At 43.6% G+C, this 17,656-nt stretch overlaps 1 protein-coding gene across 19 annotated transcripts in view; it reads right to left on the bottom strand.

The window, feature by feature from the left end:
• LOC122565203 (receptor-type tyrosine-protein phosphatase S-like) overlaps positions 1-17,656 on the bottom strand; it is a 479,330-nt gene that overhangs the window by 104,038 nt on the left and 357,636 nt on the right. For 9 of the 19 annotated variants that reach the window (XM_087976126.1, XM_087976133.1, XM_087976132.1 and 6 more), the window contains 5 exons: positions 13,331-13,918; positions 12,493-12,593; positions 6,340-6,599; positions 4,972-5,062; positions 2,989-3,204 (listed from right to left, as the gene is read on the bottom strand). In XM_087976126.1, the coding sequence (XP_087832252.1) occupies positions 2,989-3,204; positions 4,972-5,062; positions 6,340-6,599; positions 12,493-12,593; positions 13,331-13,918 (1,256 nt within the window). The remainder of the gene's footprint in view (positions 1-2,988; positions 3,205-4,971; positions 5,063-6,339; positions 6,600-12,492; positions 12,594-13,330; positions 13,919-17,656) is intronic. The other 10 variants (XM_087976129.1, XM_087976135.1, XM_087976131.1 and 7 more) reach the window with 2 other exon arrangements.

Raw genomic sequence — 17,656 nt, 5'->3', positions numbered from 1 at the left:
CTGTGACAGCATTATTAACGTTAAAATACAAATGCAGTGAGGGAAATTTGACAAAAGTGTGTTAAACTCTGACATGATAACAGCAGTTTCTATCTAATAGATTGGACAGGTAGGGATAAACTTCTTTACTCCTTCACAGCGATCTGGTACAGAGAGAAATATTCTTATTATTCATTGTGAGCAGCGTAAAAGTTAATTTTAGAAAAGCGACTTCACATAAGAGGATTCGGAACCTTTTAATTCTATTGCATCAGAAGAGTAGAGGTGCAGAATCACCATGAATATTTAGCCGGGAAGTAGGCACGTTCAGGGATCTGAAGAAAATGTAGGGAATTGAGAGTACATGAAAAACCGGTTATGGGAAAAAGCAGTGCGGCGCTATCTAGTGGTGGACTAAAAGATATAAAATAATTCCTAGTTTGCTTGGCACCGAAGGCATGGGAGGATCCAATTAATTTAGCCTTGGTCAAAACTTCTGTAGCTGCTCCGAAGATCAGACATAAGCTAGGGTACCTTAAAGTCACTAATAAATCCTGCAGGGAGTTCAGGGGGAATCTCTTCACCCAGTCAGTGGTAAGAAAGTGGTAAGAAAGTAGGACTTGCTGCCAGCAGTCGTTAAGATGACTAACGTAGACACATTTAAAGGGAAGCTGGCTAATCATGAGGGATAATGGACTGGAAAGTTATGCGAATCAGGTAAGATGAAGATGACGCTTTGCAAAACAGTACAAATTTAAACATTATTTCACAGGATGTGGGCATCACTGGCTCGGCACCATTTATTACCCATGAGAAGGTGGTGGTGGTGAGTTATCTTTAGGAACTGCTGAAGTCCATTGTGGGGGTAGGGACACCCATAATTCACCTCTATATATATTGTTAGAGCTCTTGTGTTGTATTGTTTTTATTTATTCATGGGATGTTCATGTTGCTGGCTTGGCTGGCATCTACTGCCCATGTCCAGTTGCTCTGGAGATGGTGATGGTGAGCTACCTTTTTGCACTGCCATCCATTTAGTGTAGGGTCATCTACAATATTGGAGGGAGTTCCAGCATTTTGACCAGGTGACAGTGAAGTACAGATCCAAGCCAAGATGGTGTGTGAGTTAGAGGGCAACTAGAGGTAGTGGCATTCCCATGTGTCTGATCCTCTTCTCTTTCTTGTGATGGGGATCACTGATTTGGAAGGTGCTGTTAAATGATTTTAGGCAAAATGCTTTGTTATTGTATCTTATAATTCATGTGACAGGATACTTTCCTTTATTAGTCAGAGTACTGAGTACAGGAGTTGGGAGATCATGTTGCGGCTGTACAGGACATTGGTTAGGCCACTGTTGAAATATTGCATGCAATTCTGGTCTCCTTCCTATCGGAAAGATGTTGTGAAACCTGAAAGGGTTCAGAAAAGATTTACAAGGATGTTTTCAGGGTTGGAGAATTTGAGCTATCGGGAGAGGTTGAATAGGCTGGGGCTGTTTTCCTTGGAGTGTCGGAGGCTGAGGGGTGTCCTTGTAGAGGTTTACAAAATTATGAGGGGCATGGATAGGATAAATAGGCAAAGTCTTTTCCCTGGGTGAGTCCAGAACTAGAGGGCACAGGTTTAGGGTGAGAAGGGAAAGATATAAAAGAGACCTACGGGGCAACTTTTTCACGCAGAGGGTGGTACGTGTATGGAATGAGCTTCCAGAGGAAGTGGTGGAGGCTGGTACAATTGCAACATTTAAGAGGCATTTGGATGGGTATATGAATAGGAAGGGTTTAGAGGGATATGAGCTGGGTGCTGGCAGGTGGGACTAGATTGGGTTGGGCTATCTGGTCGGCATGGATGGGTTGGACCGAAAGGTCTGTTTCCATGCAGTACCTCTCTATGACTCTATGTCTTCCAGGTCAGACTAGAACCTATCCTCAAATGCCAATACTGAGTTATCAGTTACTAGCTTGGATTCCATTTTACCTGGATTTCTAGAGCTGGAAATTGGAATAAAAATCTAACTAGCGACTATGTGTCAACAAGTCGATGTCATAAACTCAACTTCAAATGAAGAACAAACTAACCAAGTATTTTGTAATGGTAAACAATAGGTTTCATTCACTTCAGGCAGCAGTATTGGAGACAATTAGTTCAAAGTCTAATGTTTACTATTCCATCATTACCGCCAGCTCAATAGTTTCCTGATTCCTAATCTCTGGAAGTACTACTAAATCTCTCTACTCAACCTTCCCTTTTAGATGCTCCGTAAAACACACCTATTTGATCATCTGCTATGTATCACCTGACATGGTACACTCTCAGTTTTTTTCTCAATTATGGGATGTGGGCATCGCTGACTAGGTCGGCATTTATTGCCCACTCCTAATTGTCCTGAGGGCAGTTAAGAATCAAAGCCATGGCTCTGGAGTCAGATGTAAACCAGATCAGGTAAGGAGGGCAGTTTCCTTCCCTAAAGGGCATCAGTGAACTATATGGGTTCTTCATGACAATCAACAATGGATTCATGGTCATCTTTGGACCCTCAATTCCAGATACTTTACTGAATTCAAATTCCACCATCTGCTGTGGTGGGATTTGATCCCAGGTCTCCAGAACATTACCTGGGTCTCTGAATTAATAGTCTAGTGATAATATGACACGCTTATCATCTTCCCATGAAATCCTGTGAAATGCCTGCTGTGTCTTGTAATATTAAAGGCATCATAAAAATGCAGTTTACTGATATTGTGTAGATAGCCAGTGACAGAGCAAGGTTCATTCTACACTTCTTTAATGATGTTTCTTATCTCTTACAGATGTAAAATGTGAGACACATTGCAGATTACCCAACACAGAAGCTTGGGATCTTCCACTAACTCACCCCCAGGAGAGAACAGGAGAGTAAAGGAAAGGAAAATGAGAATGCAGGGGGGAATGGGCTGAGTTCTGAGGAAATGGATGTCACTACTGAAGGTAGGAGATGTTTGTTTCATGTTCTGTCAGAAGATGTTCACTCACCGCTTCTGGGATGTCCAGAACACCCAGGACGAAAAACACATACTTGTTACCCTCCTCAAGTGGCTTGTTTTCAAATCCACCATAAAACCGCCGGTCCCCGAGAATGAACTCTCGTGGGAGAATGTCAAAACGAGCCGCCACATAGGGCTTGGAGTGTCCCAGCTGCCGTCGGGGGCGGAGGCTTCTGCGCCGGCGCAGGGTCAGATCGTGAAGTAGCTGCAATCGAAAAGTGGTAACTTATCTGGACCGGCAGCATGGGACTTTGCAAATGAAACCAAAAGAATGCACCAAAGTGCAATAAGTACATGTCTGAAAAGTATATAAGTTTGACCTGTGAGGAAGTCAGCTAGATACACCTGGAATGGACAGGGTTCCCTCAGATTCTTTACAGCAATGTGCATTCAGCTCTTTTAACACTCAAATGCAGGAACCGGTGGAAATGGAAAAGACCGTGTGTGAGCAGGAGTGTGCAGTTGTGGAAACAAATGCATAAACAGAAACCAGTGTAATAGGCAGTAGTGGGCCACAACTGATGATAAGTTACAGGACAGTGAATGGCAGAGGGATAGAACAGTCAGGAATACAAGCATTGACCAGACAGGGCAGTAATCAATGAATAGTAGTGGGACAGATAGACTGGGCTGTCAGGCACAATGGAACAGACCAGAGAGAGCAGTAAATAACAGTGAGTTAGGGCTGAGAGACCTGATCAGTCGGACAACAGTAACTGAAGCCTGGATACATAGAGTGAGGAGCAGGCACCGAAAGATTTGTACAAAAAAAAATTGAATATTTGTTGTTTTCCGTTGGTCAATAAATCATACAGAGTACCAGTACAGAACCAAATGCATGAAGGTGGTACCAAATCTATTACAGACAGTTTTTCATAGTTTTCAGAAGGTGTACCTATCCCCTTTTGAGTGGAAGAGGTTTCTTTCGTTTCTTTCAGTGTTCTTCAATGAGTTTGGGCAGTTTTTTTGAAATGAGATTGTGCACACCTTTGAAAATGTGATCGCATATGTTTTAATAAGATCGCATAGTTTTCAATGAGATTGTGCAGTTTTGTTAAAAATGAGATTGTGTATTTTTCAATAAGATTGCATATTTTTTCAAAGAGATTGCGTAGTTTTTTTATAAGATTGCATATTTTTCAAAACGAAATTGAATATTTTTTCAAAATGAGACCGCATATTTTTCTCTTTGAGTAAACCCACGCTCAGGTTCTGTGATCTTTGGAGATATTTGAGACATGGCTGAAACATGGGACACAGGTTTCACATAAAGCACAACTCACTGCCTGTCTGACAGGATCTGTCCTTTGCTCCTAAAGATTGAGATTCCCTTTTACAGGACTATATTTATCTCAGTAGCTTAATTGGATTAATTCCAGAGTGGCAGCATTTGAGCAGCAGAATGTAGAGAAGCACACTCCCATTGTTATGTAACCTCACGCATACTGATTTCATGTTGGAAGAAATGAAGATCTGTTTCAATCTCTCAGCTGAATGGGCCCTGGCATTGACGGAAAAAGCCACAGGCTTTTGGGTTTCCCACTGTACCTGTCCTCATTGCTCAGTGAATAAATACATTATACCTTGTGATAATCAGGTCCAGAGCCACCTCAGGTGCCACCTGTGACGTGTGCTGGGCTGGCTGGCATTGCAGTAGGATGTGAGGGCTAACCTCAAATCTGTTGAGTCTGGGCGGAGGGAAAGGAGCCAGGGTTCACAGTCCCTGTGCAATGTGAGTGTGGGGATGAGAGGACATGGAGAAGACGGGAGTGATGATCTCCAAGTGTGAGTTGATAGACATGCTCTCTCTTTCCCCATACACACGTACACACTCTTTGGTGATACCAAGTTATTGGGACCTTTTGGATATTGGGGTTGGGGAGGGATCAGTAAGGTGGAGAAACTGCAGAGGGAGTACATGCTGCTTGGCCTCATGACTGCTTGCTATTGTAAACTGAGTTTGCCCATGTACCTCTTCGAGATCCATTTCATCAGGGCTGCTCCAGGTATTCACAAACTTGCCACGAGACTTTTTCAATGGCACCACAATGACATAGTAGGCTCTGAAACACAAAGCAAAAACATGCAACTCGTGACTCCAAAACGATGACACAGGGAGGCAGCAGGCAATCAGATTTATTCCGTTGTGAAAGACATTCAAGCCCTGCCAAACTGTGCCTCAGGAGTGTGAGAGTCTTACTCTTCCCGTACATTATGTACACAATGCCCAGCCTGCCATCTCTCTGCATGTATCATCCTGGGGACAAAGGAGCTTCAGGCTTTCAGTCCGATAGCAGAAATGGATAGGGTTGCACGACTGCTCAATGATGAATGAAACATTAACTTGGTTTCTCTCTCCACAGATGCTGGGTAATCCAACATTTTCTGTTTGTATTTTGGGTCTCCAGTACTTTGCTTTAGTGCCAATGATAAATGTACGGTGGTATCCAATGCTGAAGGCCAGGAGGTTCCAGGTTTGAACCTGGAACCATGCTCCATTGGTTGATATTCATTGGAATAGATAATGGAGCTGGACCAGTAGGTAAGAGGCCCAAGCTAATGTTAAGTTCAAATTGACTTGGTGACTGGTGGAATTTAAATTCAATGAGTAAAATCTGGAATCAAAGGCTTGTCTTGAGAATATTGACCGTGAATTTGTTATCAATGGTCATTAAAACTCAATTGCTTCCCTCCAGCCCTTTTGGGGAAGGCTATCTGCTGTCCTTTCTTGCCTAGTCTATGTGCGAATCCAGACCCATAGCAATTTGGTCAACTCTTACCTGTCCCCTGGAATGGCCTAGCAGGGTCATTCAGTTCAGGTATCATGACGGGTAGGCAATTAATGCCAGCGGTGCCCATATCCCAATAGAAATAAAGCACTGAGCCACAACAATGGGCCTCAGTTTCCACGTGTAAGGTGATGGGTAGCATGGTTAGGGGATAGCATTGTGGGACAACCAATGGCCTCCTGATTGTTATTACCTAGCAGCATCTACAACAATGAAAAGCACAATTATATATAATTTTAATTAACCTGCACAGGCATACCATTACACATCTCAATGAGATGGGACTGGAGCCTCATCCTTCTGGCCCAGGGATGGGGACATTGCCACTGTGCCACAGCAGCCCTCAGAATACACGAGTGAAGTTAGATGATGACAGGGTGATATAAGGATGTGAAGCGCCCATGTGGTGATAAACAGCCAGAGAGTAGACACAGTCCATTCAGGCTACAAACTGTTTAGGCCGGCTTCTGCCAGAGTCCCTCAATCCCATCCCTCTGACAAACCAGAGTGATGCAGTGTGAAGAACATTTTACACTCTGTGGTTTTCTTACATGACTGGTGTCACCGGCTCCACCTCAGGCATCCTGACCATCAGAGTCCCGTCGGGGTCCACCTTCTTGATGAGGTAAGGTTTGCCGCTGAGGATGGCAGGGGCCGTGCGAGCGGACACTGTTTGCTGCAGCCCTCCCACCGAATTGCCACGGTTTGTCAGCACGAAGGAGTACTCTTTGTCCGGTTCCAGGTTGGTGATCAGCTTCTTGCTGGCTCGCCCATCCACCTCGACAACAGACTGACCATTTTTATACTGGATCTGCAAACAAACAGAGGTTGAGGAAAAAAATGACAGCTGAGGTGGTGATACTTTATAATCAAAATATCAGACAGGGAGACAGCGTCATACTTGAATAGACTCACATCAGAGGATCCCGAGAAAGAAACCAAATTGTGAGAAGTAATGAGAGTCATACAACATAGAAGAGACCTGCTAGCCATTGAACCTATCTACACTAATCCTCACCAATTAATCCAGGAAAATGCAATGCCGTCATAAACAGTGCCTGACAATGGCAGCACCACTCACCATCTGATCCTGTCAATTTTCCCACAGCCATGCTATGACCAACAAGCACTGAAGCCACAAGAGTCAAGTGATTGTCGCATGTCATTAGCATTAAGGCTAACTGTTTTCGCTGTTATCACCTATCCCAGAGCTGTCAGAGAGTTGAAAATGAGAAATGGGGGGGGAGGTGCTTGAGGGGTGGGAGATGAGCCTGGGACCAGTCAGACCTGAAACAGAGACCTGCTGGGATTGAATCATGGAGTCTTTAGGAAGTGATCTCAGATCCACCAATTTTACACTTTAGTTCAGCATTTTTCATACTGATCAAGTAGGTTTGAGCTGGAAAGAATGACTTGCATTTATCTAGTGCTTTTCATAACTACTGGACAACTCTGAATTCTTTATAGCTATTAAGCATTTGTTGAAGTGTTTACTGTTGTAAACCAGGAAACACAACAGTTAATTTGTGCTCAGCAAACTCCCACAAATTATTAGGAAATAATTAACAAATAACCTGCTTTCTGCATTGTTGATTGACAGATCAATACTGCTCAGGACACTGGGGATAAGTTGCCTGCCGTCCTTTGAAACAATGTGATGGTATCTTTTACATCCACCTAAAAGCATCCCATGGCAGTGCAGTACTCTCTTGGTACCACACTAAAGTGCCAGCCTTGATTTCTGCTCTGAAGCTCTGTGGTGGGACTTGAACCTGGAACCGTATAATTCAGGGCACTACCAGTTGTGCCCCATGGCTAACCTACATAAAATCCTGCTATTGATGAGTAAGTGATGAAATTTATAGTGAGTTGATAAACATCCAATTCTGAGAGTTCTTGACAAGAAAAGGAAGGAGCAAATTACTGCAGATGCTGGAATCTGTCCTGAGAATAAAATGTGCTGGAAATCACAGCGGGTCAGGCAGCATCCATGTAGACTCTTGATAAAGAGACTCAAAATGTTGGGCTTGCTCTCTCTTCACAGATGCTGCCTCAGCTGTTATGATTTCCAGCATATTTTGTTTCCAGGAAAGGGAGTATCCAGAACTCGGGGTGGTCACTGTTTAAAAAGAAGGGGAGTTGCCCACTTAAGACAGAAACAAGGCAGAACTCTTTTTTCTTAAAGAGGGTTGAAAGTCTTTGGAAAGAAAAACGGAAATTGCTGGATAAACTCCGCAAGTCTGACAGCATATATGCTGACCAGCTGAGCTTATCCAGCAATTTCAGTTTTTGAATCTGCTTTCCAGCATCCGGATTCTTTTGATTTTAATTTTGAAATTCTCTTCCCGACAAAGCAGAGCCCTTGAATCTTATGGGTGGCACGGTGGCTCAGTGTTTAGCAATGCTGCCTCACAGCGCCAGGGACCTGAGTTCAATTCTACTCAGGCGACTGTCTGTGTGGAGTTTTGCACGTTCTTCTGCGTGGGTTTCCTCTGGGTGCTCCAGTTTCTTCCCACAATCCAAAAATGTTCGAGTTAGTGTGAATTGGCCATGCTAAATTGCCCATAGCGTTAGGTGCATTAGACAGGGATAAATGTTGGGTTGGGGAATGGGTCTGGGTGTGTTACTCTTCAAAGAGTTGATGTGGACTGGTTGGGCCGAAGGACCTGTTTCCATACTGTAGGGAATCTAATCTTGAACATTTTTTTAAGGCAGAGGGGGATAGGTTCTTGCTGCACAAAGTGGGGAGTGAAAAGGCTATCAAGGAGTAGGCAGAGAAGTGAATGAGAGGTTACAATCAGACTAAGCACAGTCTGATTCAATGGCAGAGGAGCCTTGATGGCTGGGAAGGCCTCCTCCAGCTTAATTTTCATAATTCCAAAAATATACCAATCACCATGAGGAAGTACAGTGATGGTGCTGCACAACAGTTTTGACTTGATTTAGGTCAACAGCAATTTGGTCAACTGTCAGTTGGAAGATTGTGGGTTCTTCAGGACTTAGAATCTCTATAGTATGGAAGCAGGCCATTCAGCCCATAGGGTGGACAGCAAAGGGCATTCCCCCCCCCAACAGAATCATCCCCCCTCCCCTATCCCTGTAACCATGCATTTCCCATTACTAATCCACCTAACACATCTCTGCACACCATGGGCAACTTAGCATGGCCAATCCACCTGACGTGCACACCTTTGGACTGTGTGAGGAAACCGGAGCACCCAGAGGAAACCCACACAGACACGGAGAGAACATGCAAACATCACACAGTCGCCTGAGTGGAATTTAAGTCAGGTCCCTGGCACTGTGGGGCAGCAGGGCTAACCACTGAGCCACTGTGCAACTTGAGCAAATAATTTAAGCTGACCCTTTAATGAAACACTCTGAGGAAAGTTGCTCTCAGTTAATGCATTAGACAGGGTTCTGTTCGCCTATTGCAGTGGATGTTAAGAGATTTTATAACCGCATACCTGACAAAAACCTATTGACCTCAGCCATTAAAATTATAATTGACCCAGCACCCACAGACATGCTACAGGCAGTCAGAACTTGGAAGTACTGCACTCTATGCAAATTGTTTTAACATATTTCTGAGAAATGTGATACAATAGACATGCAGGTCTTTCTTTTCCAACTTGAAGTCTGTTTTTCACAATTTTGTATGACTGCTGTCTGGGAAAACATCCCGTCTTTCTGGTATTCTACTACTTGTACAAACTGATTCTAAACCACTGTTAAAAACCACCTCTGCTGGCCAAGTAATTCATTCATTATGCAGCTAAGCCATACAGGCCAGGAAAGAAACCATACTGTGGTATAAGAACAGACTGGGAATTCTGCGGTGAGTAACTTACCTCCTGGCTCCCCAAAGCTGTTCATCATCAGGAGTGTGATGACAAATTCTCAGTTGCCAGGATAAATGCAGTTCCAAAATACCCAAGAAGCTCCACAAATCATCTGCTCCCCACGCACCACAATAAGCATTCACTCCCTTCACCATTAACACACAGTAGCAGCAGTGTGTACCATCTACAAGATGCAGTGTAGCAAGTCATCAAGGTTCCTTAGATGATAGATTTCAAGCTGCTAACTTAAACCAGCTAACTTAAACCAATGGGAAGGCCAAATCTCCAGTTTTCAGTCCTGAAATGACCCACTAGTCACAGCCTTCCAATCAGGGATTGACCCAGTTATATACACTTTTTGTGCAGCCGATGGACTGATATGTTGCCATCTTCAAGTTTTACTCTAGGCCACACGCACCCATCCTGACTTGGAAATTTATCAGCCAGTCCTTCAGTGTGGTTGGGTCAAAATCGTGGATTTTCCTTCCTAATGCAATGGCAGGTGCACCTACAACACATGGGCTGCAGTGGTTCAAGAACACAGCTCACCACCAGGGATGGGCAAAAATGTTGGTTTCACTGGTGATGTTCACATCCCATGAATGAAGTAAAAATAAAACAGTCCTTGATTCAGTTGTCTTGTGCTGCATTAGCTGGCCTCAATCAAGATGGACATTTAAGCTATGGAGAAAGAAACTAATCAATTAAAATCCCTAATTCTGCACAGTAACCAGCAATCCCAGATAGAAAGTTGAACACCATGGATGGACGAGGACAGGTTTGGACTTGGTAGCAATGCCCCTATGGCTGCATAACTTGTTAATGTTTGATTTCTGGGCTCACACAAGAAATGGAAATGGATTAGGCTGTAGAGGATAGAGAAGTTCAGCTGGACCCTAGAATGAGTCAGAGCTGTCAGTGAGGTAGGTGTTATGATCAGATGCTTGAATTGTTTTATTGTTATATTCTCATGGCATGACTTGAGAATATAACAATATGCTGGTTTCTCTGAAGCCAGCATATAGATGATGACAACTGTTTGGAAACAGGCTGGGGAGCAAATCCCCAAACACAGTAAAATTTTGAGATGTTTGTGAAACTGCGAGTCAGGACAAAATAAGTGCTGATTTTACCAACGTCGCTGAAGCAGACGGCAACTTCACAGGTTTGTAATAATCCCAGACTGTGATGTTTCTCATCTACAGTGTTAATGGAATATTACTTACGCTGCCCTTGATGTTTGACCGAGTCTGTTGATATCCCACCCACTGTCTCCACAGACTGTCGTCTATCAGGACATCTATTTTCTGACATGCAGAGTCACTTTCTATTGCTATCTGGTGGTTATCTTATTTCATGGCTAATTACTCAAACTAATTTGGTGCCACTTGTTTTCTGCTCTAATGTCAAGTCATATACTCCCATTCTGGGACATTTCAAACAAGCTCATTCTTCCCTTGTCTCCTTAAGTTTCCTGCTTGGGGATGGTCTGAGAACAGTCATCGGTTGCCCACAAGCACCTCTCCTTGGTAATAGTTATTCATGAGTGAGTAGCGAGTACTGGTGCCTAATTAAATGAGGGGTATAGTTGATTCCAATCCCTTAATGGCTGAGATCAAGAACTCACATCAGAGGAACTGTGGATATGATGTTCAATGCCAGCACTGCATTCAGCCCACAACACTGCCCACTCCATGTGTATATTAATGCCTGCAATTATAGCTGCAACCCTCAATTAGTTCTTACATTTCATCAAATGTGGATACACTTTATCCCTTTCATCCCTACTTAAACACTGCCTTAGAGCCGACCATTTTTTTTCCTGAATGAACATTCTGACAATTTAAGCACAAACCAAATGCTTGTGCTTCTGTCACAGTTTGGAATAGGAGTGGATCTTTCTGGAAATGGAATATAGGAATAAGCTTTTGTAGACATTTGTAACTGCCTCTAAAATTATTTTTAACCATGTCCCCGAATCCAGCAGAGCTGCTGTTAAGTATTCATGTTAAAATTAAGCAGCAGGTTTATAGTTTGAAGCATCAAGGAAACTTTTACTAATTAAATGTAAGAATCAGGACCTGTGCAACTATTATCTAGCAATTGATAATGGAATCGTATCCCCATAAAACATTAGGGTCAAGTAACTAAACTGTTAAAATTCAGAGCTTATAGAACTGTTCTAAGTGTCAGGGTGGGGCTTAAACGGATGTATTTCATTGAAGTTCTGCTTCACCTCAGTTTTTTGTAACATTTTCCATATCCTTTAAACCTTTTACATTGGCATATTGCTGCTAATGTTGTTCTTTTATTGTGGATGTTAGGTGCACCAATCACTGCTATTCAAAACACAACTCAGAGATTCTCTTCTCATCAGTTTCATGTTGACCTGTCACCCTCAGGGGGTTATTTACTCCACTTATCTCTGCCTTGTTACAGGATGCTAACTGAGACAGCACTTGGTTCTGCCGCATCTGCGTTTCTTAGGTAACGGCAAAGCAAGGGAATGTCATTAGGTGGCAGATTTATCGAAGCTTCCACAAAACAGGTGAAAAGGCATCAACGAAATAGAGTTATGTGGTCTGGCGTACTCAAGGGAGGGGCCAGCTCCCAACAGAAACATTCAGGTACAGGTCAAGGTCCCATCACTGTGCAATGCCTTGTGGGTTTAGGTCAGAGTGGTGCTGGAAAAGCACAGCAGGTCAGGCAGCATCCGAGGAGCAGGAGAATCGACATTTCGGGCAAAAGCCCTTCATCAGGAAATCAGGCCTTGTGGGTCCATGAGTGATCCTTGAGTGAGTGATTGAATAAGAAGTTAATGCCAACCAAATGTAGATGGTAGGTTTACAAACACAAGCTCACCTTATATGGAATCGGAGAGTTGTAATGTTCTGGAATCTCCCAACTCAGCAGTACTGAGGTCTTCATTACAAGCTTTACTCGAAAATTTTTGGGGAAAACTGCTGGAAAAGAAGGAAAATTAAAAGAAAACTGTCCTACAACACCGTAAACAAACACTGGTATTCTGTAACAATGGCCATAAACATAGTGGACTGTGAACACATCAGTACTGAAATAGGGCACTTAAAGGAATTTCTCAGACTCTCACAAAATTTGGTCCATTTTGTTTGTACATATTCAATTTAATATTCCATTTGTTTCATTGTTCCTAATTTCATGACACTTAACATAAACTGCAGAGGACTACTGTATACCCACCATAGGCTGCAATTTTGAGATCACCAATAGCTTCCTGCCCCAACTGCCCTAGTGGATCCGCTCAACTGATCAATGCTTCATCTGGTAAACTGGGCACTGAGGATTCATCAGATGTCCACATGACCACCAGGTCTCCTTGGCCAGTGGCCTATCCGTCTTCTAGAGTATCTGAACTAACTGCTTCTTGCCACAAGTCAGAAGTACATAACAGCAGTCATTCCTACCTGTGTGTTTAAGCTTGTAGCATGGAGCGTAGAGCACACTGAGGATCACCTCTACTGGGTATGACCTGCTGTTCCCAAGCGATGACCTTACCTGCATGAGCAATGAAGTACTCTGAGGCTACCAACAGCTTGTTCTCAGCAGACCTGACACATTTTACCTTGGGATTGGATGCGGTTGACTGTAAGTAGAAGAGAGTGTACCAAACCAAAACTGCCCCACCGCCACCCGGGATGCCAAGGCAATAGATAACCCCTACCTTGATCCAATGGCATCGTCCGATACTGAACAGCGGGACTGTAAGGACCAGGGCCTTTACTGGTTTGTGCCCTGATCTTAATGTCATAACTGGTGTCCGGTTTAAGATTGTTCAATGTGAGGCTAGCCTGGGAGGATCTGGTGGATACTTCAATGGGGTTGCTTTGAGCACCTGCCTGTTTACAGGACACAGTGTATGTTGTAATGATGCCATTTCTTTCTGCTAAGGCAGGGGGCAGCCAGCCAAATTGAACCGAGGAGCTGGTGACATTCGCCAAGTCAAGGATCTGCGGGTATCCTCGGGGCACGTCTTCAGGCAGAGTCAGCTGCGTGACTGCCTCTTCCCCGATGCCAGCGCTGTTCCGGGCTGCCAGCCTGAATACGTACGTGGCACCTTTGTGCATGCCGTGGGCCACATACTGATGTTCGTGGTCTGAGAATTCCAATATCGATAGAGGCGGGGCATCCGTTCGCCCGAACTGTAGCCGATACCCTAGGAGCTGACCGAATGTCGCTGAGGGAGGCTGCCACTGGATCACGACTGTGTCCTCCTGAGTCAGACGGGCTGACAAAATGGGCCTGTCAGGAACTGAGAAAGGAAACATGCAAAGCGTCCGTGAGCAATGCATCCACAATAACAAAGCAATGAACATTTCATTTCTATAAAGAAGAATGAGATTATCTGTATTGAACACTATTTTATTGGCAGTGTTTAAGTGTGAAGTTCTGCGAGGGATGGAAGCTATACTGCTGTGTCAGTAAAATAGTATTAAGGCTAAAGGACACATGAAAATTCTATGGCCTTGAGACTCACTGCTTCACCAAAATGCTTCTTTCCATCAATTTACACACATAAGGAATCTGATTAGCATCTTCATCTGAGAAGGTTAAATGTCCTCACCAAATTAGAAGAGTCCTTTGCTTGTGACCAATTAAAATGGCAAAATTTTATGGTGGTAGGCAGTGAACTCATTGACAGACTTTGGCAGGAGCATGAAGGGGTGAAGTTGAGGTGTTGTCAGGAGCACACAAACCTCCAACACTCCGAGGCTCCGTCACCCTGCATGCAGAAGAGTCTGTCGATGATACATTGGACTTATTGTCCCACTGATCATGAGAGGATCAAGTCATCCTTGATTCTGAGGGGCTGCTCAAGAAGAAGAAAATGCATACAACCCGTGCAGAAGAGAAAAACAAATTGGAATAGCACTGGCAAATTCCACAGCCGTGGACCGAGGAGGAGGTGGGAAGGAGGGAAAGAGAAGGATCAGAGGCACTGGGAAAGTGATAGACGGACATCTATGTAAAGAGAGGAGGCTGTAAAAAGGAAGACTGGGGAAGAGGCAGACAAGGGGGGAAGATGCATAATAGGTCTTGGGTGAAGATAATTTCACATGAAGAGGAATAAATATGTGAATAACACTGGTAACTGTTTCAATGGGTGGAATGTTGCTTTTACCCTCTATACTCACACTGGGTGTACTGAAATGCATGGATAGAGTAAAAAAATACCCCACAGTGATAGCCATCAGACCTGGTATTGTCAACATTAATGACTGGGAGCAAAGGAGATGCCTCCTAATTTCTTGGAGAAAGTTGACTACATTTCATGTTCTGGGATTTATGGCCTGAATAGGTTATCTAAGGAGATTTAATCATGTTTAAAAAGAAGCAGACACTATTGTGCACCCAAAAGAAAAACATTCCAAGACTGTCGTAAAACTGCATAGAAGTAGTACTAACTGGAATGATCACTCTAATAGCTGGCAGAGGTTCATCACCACCTTCTCGAATGAATGATGAGCAATAAATGCTGGCTGGGTCAGGAGTGCCTTTATCCTATGAATGGAATACAGGATGAATGGTTTTTCCTGGGTTGACAAATCTCACTGAGATTACTGGACAGGGTTAATGGGCTTTGCTATTTAGAGGATGGAGTAGAGATCATGAACTCACTTTGGGATGCTGCCCCTTTCATTATCCAGTGGATCATGCTGGGAGGGGTTGGATGGAGAAGGTTTGCAGTTGGTATCCAGCCCAATCAAACAGCCTGCCAACACTTGCTGGTCAGGATCAGGCCTGAACAAGGATTCCTTGAGAGTTTTTTTTAATAGTCACTCCTGGCATCAGGCCTCCATATATCCTAACCTTCGAAACATCATTCCCAGGGGTGGCAAGCAAAGCAATTTTTCTTTTAGGGAATGGGGGTGGAAACTAGTCGACTGCAGATTGGTAGGCTGCTCTACGCTCTCGCCCGGTTTCTAATCCAATCTTTAAACAGGTGGGGTTTATCACGGGCAGTCAGTCTGCTGGCACTACTTTTCCACTTTTGCAGAAAGTTAACAGCTACCAGCATGAGGATGGAGGAGGCCTGTCACTGTGATCTCACAGGTTTCACTGCAATATCTTTTTCCAGTTAAGCAAATTGAGTTCTGAGCTAATGACAGCCGGCAGACTGCTGTCCTGATTAATGATGCAGTTCTGTATGTAAATGAACAGCAAGGGTTTCTCATTCAATTTAATGCAGCACTAGGCACAATTTGCCTGCTATAGTTCTCGCAGCTCCCTGCGTTTCACTTTCCTTAATCACAATGAACTGGCCAAACAGAGATTTATCAAAATGGCAAAAGCAAAATTAAGTTGCCAGTGGGTGAGAGTCATTAGACTGAGAAGCGAATGCTTTTCTCCAGCTTTGCAATTTAAAACCCTTCCTGATCAATTTAACCCATAGGAGCTGGAACTTAGCTTCAGTCCGGCACTCTGCTGCCATGACAACTCAACATGGACAGCGCTTGGCTCAGTGGTACATGGGGCTGCAATCTTCACCAGAAACACTTCAACAGGGCTGCGTTCTTCTCCCTGAATCAAAGTATATCACGGTGAATGGACATGGCTCATAATTCAGAACACGCCTTTGGATAGAAGAAGTGTGTCAATGAGATAAAGTACTTAGGGACACTCCAAGACAAGAGTTTTAAAAATCTGGAGATGAAGAGAATGAGAGTCACTGGGGAGGATAAGATATTCCTAAGTTTTCCACTCCTGCAAAAAATAAATCAAAGAATACACTCTGAATGCCAGCCCTGCCCAGGAGGACCCTGTACACTGTATGGTAAATATTTTTATGATTTGCCCCTTTGAGAATCTACACTTAGATCAGTCGAGTTGTGCTCAGTTGATTCCTTAAATGACAGAAATGAACAAAGTGGAGGTTCAGTAGATACCACTGTTGCCTCACAGCGCTAGGGACCCAGGTTCGATTCTACCCTCGAGGGACTGCCCGTGTAGAGTTTGCACATTCTCCCAGTGTCTGCGTGGGTTTCCTCCGGGTGCTCTGGTTTCCTCCCACAGTCCAAAGATGTGCACGTCAGGTGAATTGGCCATGCTAAATTGCCCCATCAGAGATGTGCTGGCTAGTCAGGGAAAATGTAAAGTAATAGGGTAGGGGAATGGCTCTGGGTGGGATACTCTTCACAGGGTCTGTGTAGACTTGTTGCACCTAATGGCCTGTTTGCACACTGTAGGGATTCTATGATTCTATAAAATACTTCAAAGACAGTCTCATCTGCAAATACAAAAAAAATTTCTGACAGTGGTTTGTGATGTGTAAGTTTTCCATTGCTATGGTTACTGCAAGTATTATTGAAGTTTACCACCTTGTAGCAACAGACAAGTGGAAGCTTCTAAACAGATTTCACACTGTAATTCAATTATTGGCATGATCCATTATTCCACATATAAACCATCTCAACCTATAAATAAGATTCATACCTGCACATTATTCACTCTTGCACATCAATTTTTCTATACATAAAACATTCAGGTTCCTCATTTTAATCCAGCATACCACTACCTCCTCCACCACTACTATTTTATGTTCAAACCATCTCAACCCCACAATTAGATTACAGCCTGCAACTAATCCCCAATCTCCATTGTGTGATCCATAAATCAAGCAAATCCCTCAACAGAATTGTAACTTGTAATTTGTCCTGGGTTTTTCATTTTTTAAAGAAACTAATTCAACCCACTGATTAGATCCAAGCTCCCAGGTATCCATTACTCTCTGTACAAATCAGCCGATCCCTAGCATTTAGGTTCTAGCCTATAATGCCTTCCAGATATCCATAACTCTGTTTTATTTCATCCCATGTGAAAAATGTGTTAAGTGAAATAAGTATTAGATGCAAAACAAAAGATGCTGGCTTTGGGCACCTTTGCAAAGGATCTCTGCTGTAGCTTGAAGACAGCATTCAAAGGAGGTTCGGGACAGCTGGTTATATTCACTGTTTTTTTTGCTTAAGCCTGTATGCAGGTGTCATCCAGA

Source organism: Chiloscyllium plagiosum, unplaced genomic scaffold (assembly GCF_037043375.1).
Source record: "Chiloscyllium plagiosum isolate Xiang-an unplaced genomic scaffold, Cpla_swu_hap1 HiC_scaffold_28, whole genome shotgun sequence".
NCBI classification, from domain to species: Eukaryota; Metazoa; Chordata; class Chondrichthyes; order Orectolobiformes; family Hemiscylliidae; genus Chiloscyllium; species Chiloscyllium plagiosum.
The sequence above is the reverse complement of the archived record's forward strand: the minus strand, read 5'-3'. Positions and strand labels throughout refer to the sequence as shown.